Below are 17,624 nucleotides of genomic sequence, written 5' to 3'. Positions count from 1 at the left end.
CTTCTCAGATTAGCAAAATAACCTGCATAATTGTAGTTTTAAAATGCATTTGATTTTGATGTTAGTTTTTCTCTTACCCTTGTGTTTATCTTTGAGAAAACCCCTGACAATCTCCAATTTGTGTAAGCCAAAGTCATTCTTTATAGTAAACACAACTCCTGTTTGAGGGAAGCATCCCCAGCAGTGGGGGTTCTTTTAATGGACATGCTGTATTACTTTAATCTAACCCTTTTACCATCTGTTCTTCCCATAACAGTGAATGAAAAAAAGAACATATTTTATGTTTCAGGGTTACATTAGTAAAAAGTAAGATAAAAGTGATTTAAAAGCATGCATATGTTCTTAGTACAATGCAGTCTGCATCTGTGATGTTTTTTGTCCTGGTTCGGACACAAATCAAGAGGAAAGCTGCTCATGCCTGATAGAGTGAAAGTTTTTCATAGAAAACAGGACTTTACCATAAGAGGGTCTCTCTCTATATTTTACAGCTAAAAATGATAAAAACCTCAATGACCTGCCAGAATAAAAATAGATAACTGTAACATCTATTATTGGAACATCTGGTATCTTTCCTGAGTTGGGTCATCGCTGCCACATCCAGATGAATGCAGAGCACCTGTCTGGAACATCCTGTTGAGGCAGGAATGAATCTCATGACATTAAAGGGAGACTATCTGTTGGTGTGATTGTGGTGGAAGAATGTCTCTGTGATCAGAAGACATCACCCAAGGGTGTGTGGAGATAGTTTACTGTAGAGTTTGAAGACAGCCTCCTTTGTGAAAACATGCTTGGGGACCTGGGCATCCATTACTGCTTAGAGGGTAGGACACTGTTGTCTTGGTAGCTAAACACACACGTCTAGATGAGTCTGGGGAACTGGAAGGAGCAAGGGCTCTGGAATTGCATCTCTCCTCTTAAACTTCATAGTCATGTGACCTTGGGCAAATTTTTTTTTTAGCTTCATTTGCTGCATCTGTAAATGGATTAATACTACTTTTTTAAAGTTTATTTATTTATTTATTTTGAGAGAGAAGAGAGAGAAGAGACAGAGAGAGGGAATGAGGTAGGTGCAGAGAGAGAAGGAGAGCGAGAAACCCAAGCAGGCTCTGCATTGACAGAAGCCAATTCAGGACGCAAATTCATGAACCGTGAGATCATGACCTGAGCTGAAATCAAGAGTTGGGTGCTTAACTGACTGAACCACCCAGGCGCCCCTGGATTAATACTACTTTTAAGATGTTAGCATTTAATAAGATAGTGTCTGTGGGATCTCAGCATAGTGACTGGCACATAGCAAGTATTTAGTAATAGTAGCTATCATTGTTATGGGTATTAGTTAGCAAATGCCAATCACATAGTCAATTGCCTCTTAATCAGTCACAGTTCATTTCCCCTTCCTAAGCAATTACAGTATTAATAGAGAGAGCATAATGGCTCTCTGAACTCTTAAGCTATATCATTTTTCTTTCCATTCAGGCCTGGGTCATTATCTAACTTGCATTAAAGTTGTGTTCTGTGCACTATGTATGTTCTATTCACTAGTATAAGGGTGGGGCTGTATTTCTCATATCATCATGCATACTGCTTTGCGAATAGTAGGCACTCAATAAATATAGAATGGATCACAGGATGAATTATTGCAAGAAGTTCCCATTGGATGCACGTTAAGTCCCAGCTGATGGCTTAGACCTTTAACCAGATGAGGTATCAGTCTCTTCTGGAAGGGATGATTCTTTCATGAGCTGAATCCCAAAGGGGAGCTGGGGGATATGGCTGTCCTTTGACATCCATTTCTGGCAGTCGTCCAAGCTCTTTGCCTGCCAGCTTTAGCCCACCTTTGGTGGGTGGCATTTGGCTTCATGTTTCATGAGAACAAGGGCATCTTTCATTTGACTCATTTTTAAGTTTGCCAACATCAATGCCTGTTTTGAAAATTAAATTTTAAATAAGAAATAGGGATAAATTAAGGTGCAGAGTATTCAGAATGATGACAGATTTTCTTAAAAAAGAGAAACAGAGATTTCAGTAAAATTAACCAAAAATTAACTTTCAGTAAACTTTCTTCATTTGACTGATTTAATAGGGAATTAAATCAGTCACCTTCTTAGCATTAAATATAGGAAAAAGTGCCGTTACTTTTTCAAAGGAAGAATAGCAGATATTCTGTAGCTCCTAAAACATTATTTTGTTTTACTTGAAGATAGTGTAGGTACCAACAATCGCTGGAAGAATCATCTACAGGATTTGCATGTATTCCCATCCATCATGATCCCATTATCTCTCCACCCTTAAAGCACAACTTTGGGCTTTTAATCAAAGCTTGAGCAATAAGAACCAGTGGTACTGGGGTGCCTGGGTGGGCCAGTCGGTTGAGCGGTTGAGCCTCCGACTGTTGGTTTTGGCTGAGGTCACGATCTTTGTGAGATCCAGCCCCACACTGGGCTCTGTGCTGACAGTGCAGAGACTGCTAGGATTCTCTCTCTCCCTCCCTCTCTGCCCCGCCCCCACTTGTGCTCTGTCCCTCTCAAATAAGTAAACTGAAAAGAAAAAAAATAACCAGTTGTGGGGCAGGTGGGTGGCTCAATTGGTTAAATGTCTGACTCTTGCTTTCAGCTCAGGTCATGATCTCACACTTCGTGGGATCGAGCCCTGCATTGAACTCTGCGCTGACAGCATGGAGCCTGCTTGAGATTCTCTCTCCTTCCCTCTCATTGCCCCTCCCCGCCCCCACTTGTACTCTCTCTCTCTCATAAATAAATAAACTTAAACAAACAAACAAACCAGTGGTACCAAAATGTACTTCAGCTTTGAAAATCAGAGTATTTGGAAGAAAAGGCTCTAGTGTTTCGGTGATTGGCCAGTGGCCTGATTTCTTTTTGCATTTGGGAGGTTGATTTCTTTATCCTTTAACATATATATTTTATCTCTTACATAACTGTAGGGTGGTACTGAAAGATATGACCTGTAGATAATGCAGTCTCGGGGGAAAAATCGTTTTTATAAGATGGTGATGTGATAAACATTCTTGTTTACCCAAATGAAAGTTATTAATTAAAGACATTTACATGATACATATATAACATGTTTGCATTTTAAGAGTGCTTTGATATATATTATTTGATCCTTGTTGCAATCCCATAATGTAGATAGTCTGTGCTATTCTGCAGATGGGACAATCAAGACCCAAGGAAAGTGATCTTTTCTACAAGCCACACAGTAGTGCATAGGTATACTGCTACATAGTCACATGATAGTAGATCAGGGTCCTTCCATATCTGAGTCCAATGTTGTTTCTACTGCACTCCATAGTTGATAATTTTAAATTACGTTTTAATGCATAAAATATTAATAGTCAGCAATAACAACAAAGATGTTTATAAAATTAAGTTACAGCTTTGTGGGTCAAGTTTCCTTTTCTTCAGAAAAAAATTTCATTTAATGGTTTTGTGTCTATTTTATAATGAGGCATCAATGTGCTATATAGGGCTTTTTTATTTTAAAATATTTATTTTGAAATTATTTCATACATAAGGAAAAGTTGCAAGACTAGGAATTATTTTTGTGTGCTAAACCTAGGCTCACCAGTACTTAACATTTTGCTTTTTTGCTTTATTATTTTCATTCTCTCTTTTCTTCTCTATCTTCCCTCATTTGTTTTCTCTGAATCCTTTCATAGTAGGTTCCATATATGATGCCTGTTTACTTAAACCTTAACACTTCAATGTGTATTACTTGGTATAGTGATTCTTTAGAAGTAGGAAATTGCAGTTTTTGTTAGAATTGCCAAATTCCCCTCCTTAGAGGTTGTAACAGTTGCCATTCTTACCAGCAATATGTGGAATGCCTGCATCCCCGCACTCTGCCAGGCAACGTATGGTCAAGCTTCTGAAGTTTTGCTAATCTGATGGCTGAGAAGTGGTATTTCAGTGCTGTTTTTTTAAATGTTTGTTTGTTTGTTTATGAGAGAGAGAGAGAGAGAGAGAGAGAGAGAGAGAGAGAAGAGAGAGAGAGAGATGGGCAGAGAGAGAGAGGGAAAGAGAAAATCCCAAGCAGGTTCTGCACTGACAGCAGTGACCCTCACCTCAGGCTCAGTCCCACAAACCGTGAGATCACGACCTGAGGTGAAACCAAGAGTTTTACTGAGCCACCCAGGTGCCCCTTCAGTGCTGTTTTAATTTGCATTTATTTTATTAAGAAGTTAACTATAGGGGCGCCTGGGTGGCTCAGTCGGTTAAGCGGCCGACTTCGGCTCAGGTCATGATCTCATGGTCCATGAGTTCGAGCCCCGCGTCAGGCTCTGTGCTGACAGCTCAGAGCCTGGAGCCTGTTTCAGATTCTGTGTCTCCCTCTCTCTGACCCTCCCCCGTTCATGCTCTGTCTCTCTCTGTCTCAAAAATAAATAAACGTTAAAAAAAAAAAGATAAAAAAAAAAGAAGTTAACTATCTTTTCTTATGTCTAAGAGTTATTTTTATATTTTTCATGAGTAGTCCATTCATAGCTTTTGATCATTTTTCATTGTGCTTTTTTCTCTTTCTAGCTTTTGAATTGAGAAATTGAATTTGTTTTGATTCTCTCATTTTTATGAATTTAGGTGTCTAAAGCTGTGTATCCCATAAATGAAGATATATAATATATATGAATATATGATATATAATAATATATATAATGATATATAATAATATATAAATACATCATATATATTATTATACATAATATATATGATATATATCATATATACGAATATATATGATATATAATATCTTCATTATTTTTTCCCAGAAATTCTGTAATTTATTTTTGTATTTGCCTATTTCCCCCAAGAGTTACTGAATATTTTTTTTTAGGTGAAAGAGCTTTATAAAAAATTTATTTTTTATTCATCGTTTTCAGTGTTGTCTGTAATATTTATACTTTGTGAAATTAACCAAGACTTTCTTTGTGAACTACTATTTGATCAATTTTGATGATTAGTCATGTACACCAAGGTTTATTCTTTATTCTCAGTGTGTAAGTTTCAATAGATAGCCCTAAAAGTTAACTAATTATTCTTTTTAAGTCTTCTGTGGTCTTTAAGAAAAAATCTAGGGACGCCTGGGTGGCTCAGTCGGTTGAGCGTCCGACTTTGGCTCAGGTCACAATCTCATAGTTCGTGAGTTTGAGCCCCGCGTCAGGCTCTGTGCTGACAGCTCAGAGCCTGGAGCCTGTTTCAGATTTTGTGTCACTCTCTCTCTCTCTCCCTCCCCTGCTTGCACTCCATCTGTCTCTGTCTCAAAAATAAATAAACATTAAAAAAATTTTTTTATAAATCTACTTGTCCTATACTGAGAGTGGTTTCTTAGTCTCCTATTTCTCCTTGTATCTTCTATAGTTTTTTCTTTATATAGGTGGTATTGCTGTGTTAATTGATGCGTAGACAGAAAGACATAAAAAATGGTTTTAAACAAGACAGTGGTGTGATTAGATAAGTGTTTCACAAAGGTCTCTGAGATAGCTGGGTTCTGGGAATACCCAATGCTAGCCGATGTTGGGGGCTCCTGGGGTTCATTTGTTTTTCCTGTGTCAGAAAGAAAGTGAGAGTGGTGGTGTCCAGGGGCTCCAGGGAGGGGAGAATAGGGAGTTATTGTTTAATGGGCATAGAGTTTCAGTTTTGCAGAATAAAGAGTTCTGGAGACGGATGGTGTTAATGGTTGCGCAGGAATGTGAATGTTCTCAGTGACACTGAAATGTACACTTAAAATTGGTAAGATCGAAAATTTTATGTGCATTTTACCACAGTTAAAAATAATTTAAAAAAAGGAAGAGCACAATAACAATTAAAAAGGACCAGAAAGTGGAAAAAAAATACTGCTCTAGACATTTGTATATAGGTCTTTGTATGAATATAATTTTCATTTATCTGGAAAAATGTGCAGGATTACATATGGTAGTTGTACGTTCAGTATTTTTTTTTTTTTAGAAACTGCCAGACTGTTTCCCAGAGTAGCTGTACCGTTTTCCCACCCACAATATATAGGTGACCCAGTTTTCCTGTCAGCATTTGCTGTTGTCACTATTTTTAATTTTAGCCAGTCTAATAGGTATGTGGTGATATTTCATTGTGGTTTTAATTTGTATCTCCCTAATAGCTAATGATATGGAAAATCTTTTCATGTGATTATTCATCACCTGCATATCTATTTGGTGAAATGTCTCTTCATGTCCTCTGCCCATGTGTTTTTTTATTATTGAGTTTTGGAAGTTCTTTATAGATTCTGTATTCTAGTCCTTTGTTGGATATGTGGCTTTGAAATATTTTCACCCAGTTTACAGCTTGTCCTTTCATCCTCTTAACAGAGTCTTTTGTAGAGTGAAAGTTTTTAATTTTGACCAAGTCCAATTTGTCAATTTTTTCTTCTATGCTTTGTGTTTTTGGTATCAAGTCTAAGAAATCTTTACCTAGCCCCAGATCTTAAAGATTTTCTTTTTTTGTTGTCATTTTCTAATAGTTTTACAATTTTACCTTTTATATTTAAGTCTATGATTCATCTGAGTTAATTTTTATATAAGGTATGGGACTTAGGTTGAGGTTCATTTTATTTTTGCCTGTAGATGTCCAAGTACTTCAGTGCTGTTTGTTGAGAAATCTGTCTTTGCTTTGTTGTATTGTTTTTGCATATTCATAAAAACGCAGTTGGGCATATTTGTATGGGGTTCCTTTCTGGATTCTGGATTCTGTTTTATATATCCGTGCATGTATTTTTCCAACAATAGCACACAGTTATGATAACTATAGCTATGTGGTGAGTCTCAAAGTTGGGTAGACAGATTCTCTCTCACACTTTACTCTTCTTTTTCAAATTGTTCTAACAATTCTAGTTCCTTTGCCTTTTACATAAACACTATGCATTTATTGAAACTTTTCTGTCTTCTTTCAGTCACTTTCTCTGACCTTTTAATTTGCTCTTTCCAATTTTGTTTCCTTGCATGTTTTCCAGCTTTTCTTCAATCTCCCTCATTAAAGTTTTATTCGAATCTATTCTCCTTTTCACAGCTTGTAACTTATTCTTCACTTATTCGATTTATTTGAATTTGGTCAGTTTTCATTGCATTTTTCCCCGTTTTGATGTTGTTGTTGTTGGGTGGAGTTTGGGGCCCATTTCTTAGTTTCAAAATTTCTGATTCTGGGTGTGTGCACATCCGTGTGTCTTTTGGACGTACTTATTTCAGTTTGGTGTGTTGTCTTACAACTTTCCCTTATGGCATAGTTGGTTATTTGATGAGAATTTTTATCAGATGAGATGGTTATTTCCATTTCATGTTTTTTTCCTACAGGAGTTTTATAGGGAGTTTAATTTTTTCCCCCTACTCCTTAGCATTTCATGAGTTGGGTTACTAATTAAAAACCACTCTGTCTTGTCAGTTTTGTCAAATACAATTGTGTAAATGGATGACGATGCTGGTAGAGAGGGTACAGAGGAAGATGGGATTCACCTGTTACTGTTCTTCTTTCCTGTCTTCTGGATCCATGATTTCCTCCGTGTCCTCCTTTCCTTTCACTGCTATCTGTTTTATGGACATGACCCATTCTCAATTTATACTCTTCTCCTATGAAAACGACACTTGTCTTGAGCTGCTACCTTAGATTTTGCTTGATTTTGAGCCCCTTTCCTGTGGCCAGTGCTGTGAACTACCAGCTACTGACTTCTGTTCTTATTTTGGCACTTACTTGTGGTAACTGTTCTCTTTCTGCAGATGATTTTTGTCTGTTTTCCCAATGTCCTAACCTTCTCTTTCTCTCTCTCTTTCTCTGTGTTTCTTGGAGTCTCTTACACCTGCCCTTACCATACTCTCTGCACCTGCAGGTTCATAGCAGCTGCTGTTTGACTTTTTATTCTTATTTTTTAATAAATAGTTTGACATTTAGCATATTCTCTGCCTCCTTGTAATGCCAATAGGATGGGTCATGGGTGATTCAGTTTGTGCTCTTTGTTGACCATATAAGTATGGGGGTAGAATGGGCAAAGAGGTACATATTCAGATGGCTGACATATGCTCATTCATACTCAGAAGACTCTAGAATATAATAATTTATTGACCAAAAGGCATCATGTGGTCCCTATAAAACTTGTGCCACAAGGGGATACTTGGGGGAAAATTGACATAATAGTAAAATAAAACTTACATAACAACTTTCTTTTTATAACCATGACAATAAAAATTCTTGGACTTGGATTATAGTTCTAAATAATTTATATTCTTTAAATAAGTGAAATATATGGACGGGCATAGGAATCCTACATTTTAACACTAGAAAGGATACCAAATGATGATTATATCATATAGAATTTTAAAGCTGAAAGAAAAATTAGCATCTAATCTAATCCAATGTATCATTCTTCAGGTGAGGTTAAGAAAGACAATTTGCCTAAGGTTACTCTGAGAGTTACTAGCAGGGTGGACCTGGAACCAGGTTCTCTTGGCTCCCTGTCCCTATTTCCTCTTCCATTAAATGGCCTCTATTCTGGTTTGGTCTTTGGTAGGTTAAGTATCACCATGACCCTTTTCCTGTTGCAACAGAAGAAATTAAATCACTTGCCTGAGATTGTACATGTAGTAAGCAGCAGAAGTAGGTGTGAGGATAGACCCAGAGGCTTCTCGCCTTCTTATGCAGCGTTCACTGATTGTACAGCATGCTCCGCACGTATTGGCTGCCTTCCTTCCTTTCTGCTCTCTCTCTTTCCCCTAAGACTTGATGAACACCTGAAATTTTTCAGATCAATTTATGGGTCTGTAGTGTTCTCCACAGAGTTGACACCTACCGCAGTTCATTTTAATGGGATGAATGTGGCTCAGAGATTTGATGGTGCACACAGGTGCAAGTATACAGGTCTTGAGAAACAAAGGTTTGCAGTTAGGCTTTTCCTCTGTGCCTCTAAAGCAGTGTGAGATCTTGGTCTAACTCAACCACCCAACTTTTGCCTGCTTCAAGGGCAGTGCGCCTGCTGTCATGGTTTCCTCACTATTGACAAGAGGCTTATCCATCACATTCGTCTTTGGGTGCTCGTGAAATGTATACCTCATGTATGCCGGGGTTGCCTTGTGTTGAATTTTCTTTGTGAGAGAAGGACAGAATGTTCTTCTCTGCTGCGCCAATAGCACTTCCCCATATGCACTCAGGGAAAGCTTTTTCCCCTCTCAACAAGGCTCAAAAGTCTTGACTGGAGTACTTCAGAAATAGACCTGGTTTATACTTTTATCAAAACAAGCAGAGTCTGGGCAATTCCTGGCTTGGAAGAGCACTGATGATCTGAAATTTTCCTAGGTAAGTGCACAAATGGTGTTACCAAAGGGCAAATGTCGAGCACTCTCATCCCCCCTCGGTAAGGAGATGTGTGCCAACCCTCACTTGCTGAAAGTGAATGTGGTGTCTTAGAAAAAGAGAGGCTGGCATTCATGGGGAGAAAAGACTGATGGCAGTTGGAAGTGTGATGTAGGGAAATGGCGCTCAGGATCCCTTGTTGTGCTCATCTTATGGTTCTACAGGGAGAGAAGTTGCATTCACATTTTTTTTTCTTGGTGGAATATGCTGATAGTCCACGTGTACCTTTGGAAAATAATTAAAATAATAATTAGATATGGTAATAGAAAAATCTTGAGCTTAGAATTTGTGTAGCACTCTTTCCTGAACTTGCTATGTTATTAGCATACTTTGGATTTCCCCCAGGGGAACCTCTGTACCTCATCTCCCTGGCTCTAAGAGCCCCAAGCAGAGCTGCCTGAATTTCTCCTAGGCTCCCCCACAGCACCACACATCCATCCCTCTTTCTTCTGGGGTAAGAAATAACATGTAAGTGGACTCATATTTTAGTTCCTGAGACTGTATTTTGGTTCCTGCCACTTTTCTGGAAATCTAACATTGGATCCTTTTTTCTCTCCTTGACAGTGTCCTCTCTCAAGGGTAAAATTGTAGTTTGGAGTGCAGGCTTTGAGACCAGATAGACTGTGGGGTGGCCATACCATCTTATTAAAACTCCCCAGTGACGCAGTTTCCCCATCGAGGAAATGGAGATATGTTACTGTCCAGGAGGCTGTGAGGATTCAATGATATAATGTATGTACTATGGTTAGCAATTGCCAGGCACACTGTACGTTCTCAATAAATGGCATCTATTATGATCTTGGCAGGTAATCTCTACACGGCACCTAGATTTGTGTTTGGCATAAGTAAGCAAAAACTGGTAGAAATCGTATTACTCTTTAGTGGCTCATGAGGAACTTCAAATTGAGCATACCTCCCAGGGAGGTCTGTCACACCATTTACGTTTTCTTTCAACACCAGATCACACACTCTGGCAACAGGTGAGCAGTGTGATCCCAGCACAGTGTTGCCTGCGGCTGTTTTGCCCTGACGATCCTATGCATATTTGAAAGTTTACTTTAGGAAGCAAGAAACACATCCTAGTGAATAGACTCAGTCTGTATGGGCAAGGCTTTTTAAAAGTATGTTTGCCATTGAATTAGTTAGGCCTTTATTAACTATCCTATTGTGTATCAAGCATGGCCCTCAGAGCACTAAGTCTGGCATGAAGAGTGAAGAGGGTGCAGCACTTTGGAAATTAAACCTTATTTTCATTTTGTCTTTTAATTAAGAAAAAAATTCTGAACAGTAAATTGAAATAGAATATAGAGCTTTCTTGGACTCTCCCTTTGGCACTCCCATTTGAGTAGTGATGAAGAGCTTGGGTTTCAATCTTGACTGCCATCCACTAACCTGGGCCTGAACAAATCATTTTCTCTTTGGGCCTTAGTTTCTCTATTCATGCAATGGGTTACCAATATCTTCATGAAAGGGTTAATATTAAAAAAACGAGGTGAAGTCACTCACAGGAAGTACTTCCAGCAGTGGGTGGTATTTAGTTCCCCCCTGTTTGTTATTATTATTTTCATCTCCTCCTTTCAGCAGCCAAAAGGATTTTCTTTTGAGGCACTATGGCTCTTTAACTGATTCCAAGTCAGAGGTGCCCAGTGTGGTGCTAGAGTTTATAGAGCTTAACCTGGTGCCTTAAGCCCAATGTGACCTTAGTGGTGCTTGCAGAGTAAAAAGGCTATTTTTTTTTTTTTTTGAAATGTACTTTCCTCACTCTTTTTATTTCAGTATTCGGGATTTCACACGGAAAGATCTGAATCTGATCACGACAGCCAGTGGGGTGGAAGTCCCCTGACAGACACAGCCTCTCCGCAGCTCCTGGACCCCGGGGAGAGGCCAGGATCTCAGCATGACGCGTCGTGCGCCTACAGACAATTCTCTGACCGCAGCTCTCTCTGCTATGGCTTTGCGCTGGACCATTCCAGGCTGGTGGAGGAGAGGCATTTCCACACCCAAGCCTGCGAGGGAGGCCGGTGTGAGGCAGGCAGGTACTTCCTGGGAACGCCGCAGGCCGGGAGGGAGCCCTGGTGGGGCTCTCGTGCAGCCTTGCCCCTGACCAAGTCCTCCCCAGAAAGCAGAGAAGCCTATGAAAACAGCATGCCTCACATCGCTTCAGTGCACAGGATCCACGGTAAGGGTAGTTGAAGTGACTCCTGAGCCGGCAGCTTTGAGCCCCTGGGCAGGTTTCTAATATTCTAGGTTTGACACTGGAGTGACTCACCCAGTGGTCTTCTCCTTTGAAATTACACACCAGCAACTCACACTAGGGGGGTTTTACAAACCAGAGCCACTCATTTGAAGTGTATTAATTTTTGGTAATGTTTGCCAAATGCATTTATTTTTGACAGGTGAGTAAAAATGATTCCCATTTTAAGTATCATAGAAAGTGTAGAAATTAAGGCCAATTTTTAAGGAAGTCTGTTGAACTTGAAATTGGTATGCACTTAAATTTCTTGCATGTTAGTTTCTTCTGTACTCTGATGCTTCAGATGTGGACCTTGGTAGTTTTGGGGCTTGTGTAGTAGTGCTTCTCAATAAGGACACCACTGTTGGGGAGGCCAGGCTTTGCTTCATGGCCTGTCACTCACTTCACAGGTGATTTACCCTTCCTGGCCCTCTGGGCATTAAATACTGATAACCACCCCTTTCCCCCATTATTAGGACAACCCATTGGTCCCTATGAGTAGAGGATGAAGTGATAGAGAGAACCCATGGAAAATTTCCCCTTGGGATTATGACACAGTTTTACGAGCACACAGAAATGGGCACTATGGTTGAAGTCTTCAGTGGCAGTAATGCTCTTCTTTGTTCATTTCAAAGTTCACTGGTGAAGAAAAGCCCTTTCTGTCCATTCCAAGTGTGGGTCCAAGCAGGTCTCTTACACCCTCCCTATTTCATTACAAGTCAGTGTCCTTTAGACTGACCTGACACGATGATGTTACTCTTCTTGCTGGGTCTTTAGGATGAGAAATGTGTTAGACAATGTTGTACTCACCTATAGTCTCCTGTCAGATACCACCCAGGCACTGACTGTCTTCTTTGAAGGATCTTAATTTGTTTCCGTTTTTGCTTTTTTATTTTTCTGCTCTTGCTTTGAGTATCTCTAGTATGGTAGACCGGTAATGGAAACCCAGGGCAAAGGGCAATTGCTTGCCAAAGAATGGAGTGAAGTGAAAATCCTGGCTTAACCTACATGGTCTGGAAGAAAATATTAGAAATAAAATAAGAAGAAAAAGGAAAAGGAAAGCAATGAATAGTGTGATCCAGGGCTTCTCTGCTGCATTAAGCAGTTTACAGCTTTCGTATGCCCCTTCCTGATTTTCTTCTCTCTTTTTATATTGACTTCAGAATGCTTTGAGACTAGTGGAATTTATGGAATATATTTTGGATGCATTATTTCTCTGTATTAGATCTCTCTCCTTGGTTCAGAACAGATTGTTATTAACATTTAAAACATTTATTTGTTTGTTTATTTTTTAAAAAAGATTTATTTATTTAAATTCAAGTTAGTTAACAGACAGTGTAGTATTAGTTTCAGGAGTAGAACCCAGTGATTCATCACTTCCATCTAACACCCAGTGCTCATCCCAACAAGTGCCCTTCTTGTTGCCCGTCACCCATTTAGCCCATGTCCCCACCCAACACCCTGCCAGCAACACTCGGTTTGTTCTCTGTATTAAGAGTCCCTTATGGTTTGTCTCCCTCTCTGTTTTTATCTTTTTTTTCTTCTCTTTCCCTATGTTCCTCTGTTTTGTTTTGTTTCTTAAATTCCACATATGAGTGAAATTGTATGATACTTGTCTTTCTCTGACTGACTTATTTTGCTTAGCATTTATTCTTCACCTTATTTCAGAAACAATCTAAGATACCAGAGTTACTGTATGAGTATATGTGAAGCTAAGATATATACCTCTAGATTTGAGAAAAAAAATATTTATGTTTTTGATTGGGACAAGATATATGTGTATATATATATATATATATATATATATATATAACACACACACACATATATCTCCATACATACACATATGAATATATGTATTTAACCCTCAAATAGTTATAAAACTAGCATTAGAGCTTTATTGTAACTCTACTTATGATACACTTAATAATTTTAACATTTTAGATGATTTATTTAGAATTGGGAAAGTAGTCCAGTCTATATCATTGTCTTCCTCAAATCCAATGGAAAGCGTTTTCTAAGTATCAGTTTAACATAACATTTCTTTAGAAAATAACATAAACCAAATGCTATGCGTTTTAATTTTATTTTTTACAGTCAGGCAGGTCCAATGATATGCATACATGGAGAAGTATAAACACGCTACCATTTTGCTAATTGACATCCACAACCCATGAACAAGGTTCACCTTCTAAAAAAACTTGTGATAAACTTCCTCTCCACTTAAAAGCCGCTGAAAACTATGAATGCCAGGACGATTGATTGACGCTTTGTTTGTCATGAAAGCCTGTGTCTGTTTCAAATATTGGTGCATATAGTTAAAATGAAAGATGAAGGATTCTTTTAATAGGAAAAAGAAAATGCCCTTGCATTTTGGGGGGTGAATTTTGAGACCACTTTTTACTTTTTCTAATTTCTAGGGCGAGGTCACTGGGATGAAGATAGTGTGGTGAGTTCTCCAGACCCTGGATCTGCCAGCGAATCAGGTGACCGATATCGCACTGAGCAGTATCAAAGTAGCCCACATGAACCTAGCAAAATTGAAACTCTGATAAGAGCCACCCAGCAAATGATTAAAGAAGAAGAGAACAGATTGCAGCTAAGGAAAGCCCCCCCAGACCAACTGGCCTCCATTAATGGAGCTGGGAAAAAACACTCCCTCTGTTTTGCAAACTATCAACAGCCCCCACCAACAGGGGAAGTCTGCCACGGCTCTGCTCTTGCCAACACTTCACCATGTGACCACATCCAGCAGAGAGAGGGAAAGATGCTGAGCCCCCACGAAAATGACTATGACAACAGTCCCACTGCACTGTCTCGAATAAGTAGTCCCAATTCGGATCGCATTTCAAAATCCAGTTTGATCCTAGCTAAAGACTATCTACATTCGGAAATGTCTCCACATCAGACCGCGGGAGACCATCCCGCCGTCTCTCCAAACTGCTTTGGTTCTCACCGGCAGTATTTCGATAAGCATGCTTACACATTAACTGGATATGCCCTGGAGCACTTATATGACACTGAAACCATTAGAAACTATTCCTTGGGCTGTAATGGCTCACACTTTGATGTAACTTCCCATCTAAGGATGCAGCCAGACCCAGCACAAGGACACAAGGGAACATCTGTTATAATAACCAATGGAAGCTGATGTTTTTCTAAAATATTTTGTTCTTTAAGGATCTCTGAAACATATTTATAGTTTAATACCCCATTACTAGCATTTACTATGCCACAGATGGTTAGAGAGGATAATTTAAGTTACTGGGTATTTGACATGTGTTCCTGTGAAATCAAAGAAAAGAGCACTTGCGTTCAGGGTTACACACAGATAATGGAGCTAAAGTGAATACATAAATTGCCCCTCTAATTATATGGGAGCCAGAATACATAAATTTTGAATTGAAAAGTACTCTTGTAGATTAAGTGAGCATATACACCACATGAAAGACTGGTGGAGGACAGCATGGCATAGTGAGGATCCAGTAAACCTCATACACACAGACCAACCACGATCCACAGACTGCTGTGCACACTTTGCATGCAGAAATATAGACTATACACCTTAAATACAACCCAAACGGGTAAGTTTTCTTAACCTTAGCACATTAAGTGTATTCAAGAAATTTTCCTTCCTAAAATAACTGAGAAAGAGAGAGATACATCTTGTAAACCGGTTTCTTAATTGTGGTTTTGACCAGCCAGCTCATTTGGTTCAGGCATAAATTAGGGAAATGGTTCTGGATATGGTACAAGAATGAGTTTCCACCTGGTATCCATTATAAGCAATCAGGAAGTGGTGATTTTTCACCTTACTTTTGAGTTAGACAAGGAACAGGATCACACTGACATAGCAGTGAGGGTTTTCTAAGTAAAAGCACCGAGATGTTGGGACACACTTCAAAAACCTAGTGTGCCTAACTGGAAATAGTTTACTAAAGATGGAAAGGCCAGAGGCATAAGAAATGAAATGATATCTCAACACAACAATTTAAGGCTCAGAATATGTAATCAACATATTTGAGGCTTATGAAACCAACCGAATAAAATCCTCAAACCAATTCACCAAGAAAAAAAAGGTTGATCACTACAGAAAATAAGTAAGGGAAGCCAGTGAAGTGCTACATAGCAGCGGTGTAAGTGTTTGAAAAACATTTCAAAGCACAGATGTGCAAATGTGACAACATGTGGAGAGCCTCAGGAAAGAGCCTCAGATAAAAGCATGGGCTGATAGACAAGTGGTTAAAAGTGCACGAGTATACTAGTGCACGAGTATACTTCGATTGAAAGAACATGCAAAGCGCTCATTTTCCTTATTGTTTGTAAATGGCAAAAACAACAAGCTTGGTGTTAAGTTCGTGTGATACGGTAGAAAGACCAGCAGACTGGAATGCAAGATCTCTGGGTTCCAGTTCTGACACTGCCTGTAACCCATTTGGGGAATATTGATGCCTGGGCCCTACTTTCTTTGTCTGTATGGCTATTCTGATGTTTCATGGTTTTGTGGATCGTTGGTGCAGCAGAAGTATACTTGTTAACCAGTTAACTCTGTGCTGTCAGTTGTCAAGACTGATCACTCTGGCTTTTCTGCCCTCATACAGAGGTCTAGGTGCTTTGTAACTTCAGCAGGTACAGGGGCTCTTTTAAGCATGTATAGCTGTGATCAACTTTCTGGTTCAGCCAAAATGTAGACAGTAGAAACTGATGAGGGAGCAGAAAAAAAGTAAGATTTATTTAATGCGCTGTTCTCTAGGAATCAAAGCAAAGTGACACAAGTGATTAGAGAAATTTCATAGGTAGTATTTCCTGGGCGTCCCATGTCTCAAACTCTTGCCATATGCAAGGAGGGGAATGTATTGGAAGAAACTGACTTATAATTTTGAAGGCAGAACATGACATTGACCACTCAGGGATTAGTACTCTATGTTCATCATTTAATACAGTTATTTGACAGTTTATGGGTAGGTGACAATCTGAATGATGATAATTGGAGAGAAGAAGACCAGGATGTTTGTATAGAAGAAAAGAGTCTACATGAAATTGAGTAAGTATTTCTTGGGTATGACATAGCAACATTTGTCTTCTAAATGGAAAAAGTTTCTCACAAGTGAGAAAGTTAGTGGTTATCATATATACTGTCAAAAAAAAAACTTCAAAGAACAATAAAAATGACATTTTGGGCCATAGAAGCAAAAGTGTTCAGTGATTTTGAGACAAATATTTATGAAAAAACCCTGGATTACATAAAATACATTTTTGTTCAATTTGAAGCATGAAGTAGGAATGCTAACGTGTTTGGAGAATTCTGTAGATGGGTAAATGGTTCAAAGACACAGGTATCTGAAGAATATGGTGTATTTTGGAAAGGAAATCTATACACATGGGTTTTATTGATGGATATACATTCTACCAAAAATGTCAGAGACAGATGCTATAAAATAAATAGAACCTTAAGAATCAAGGGAAATGAACTGATGTGAAAGAATGTCATTAAAGAGATTTCACTTAAATTTTAAAATGATATAGTTAAGTGATGAAAAATAAATTATGAACTTTACAAATGGGGGTAATCAGAAGGAATAACGCTCTTTAAAATGATATGACCCATATTTTTAAGTGAAGACAAAATTAACTACATTAGATCTTAATTAAAAAATTTGGCCCAGTTTTAAATACAAAGCATTTATTTAGTTTACAGGTCAATAACTTTATAGTAGCAGATTTATTACATTACATATAATGCCTTATAGGCCCATAATATTATATAGCTTACCTTTTTTGCAATGTGGCATAATTATTACAAAATGACCTCAAAATAAGATGAGACAGTTTATGACAAAGTACCTTTTTAATATACACAAAAATGTGTTAAAATTTATTTATAATCTACATTATCTTGTTCTGTCCAATAACATATTTCCTCATAATGAAGATGGCATCTGTGTCTTCTTAAGATATGGGATGTAAAATGCATATGTTCCCAATAACTTAAAGTTAAATTGGCTTTAGTTTCAATCCTTGATTTCCATAAC

General features: G+C 38.5%; 1 protein-coding gene across 3 annotated transcripts in view; it reads left to right on the top strand.

Moving 5' to 3' along the window:
* The window catches only part of SIM1 (SIM bHLH transcription factor 1), a 76,867-nt gene extending 61,863 nt beyond the window's left edge, over positions 1 to 15,004 (top strand). For all 3 annotated transcript variants that reach the window (XM_042937368.1, XM_042937366.1, XM_042937367.1), the window contains 2 exons: positions 11,136 to 11,538; positions 14,013 to 15,004. In XM_042937368.1, coding sequence (XP_042793302.1) covers positions 11,136 to 11,538; positions 14,013 to 14,743 — 1,134 coding nt within the window. In that variant the 3' untranslated portion in view covers positions 14,744 to 15,004. The remainder of the gene's footprint in view (positions 1 to 11,135; positions 11,539 to 14,012) is intronic.
* Positions 15,005 to 17,624: the final 2,620 nt, after the last annotated feature.

This window comes from Panthera leo, chromosome B2 (genome assembly GCF_018350215.1).
Source record: "Panthera leo isolate Ple1 chromosome B2, P.leo_Ple1_pat1.1, whole genome shotgun sequence".
In the NCBI taxonomy this organism is placed as follows: domain Eukaryota; kingdom Metazoa; phylum Chordata; class Mammalia; order Carnivora; family Felidae; genus Panthera; species Panthera leo.
This window is presented reverse-complemented; position numbering and strand designations above follow the sequence as displayed.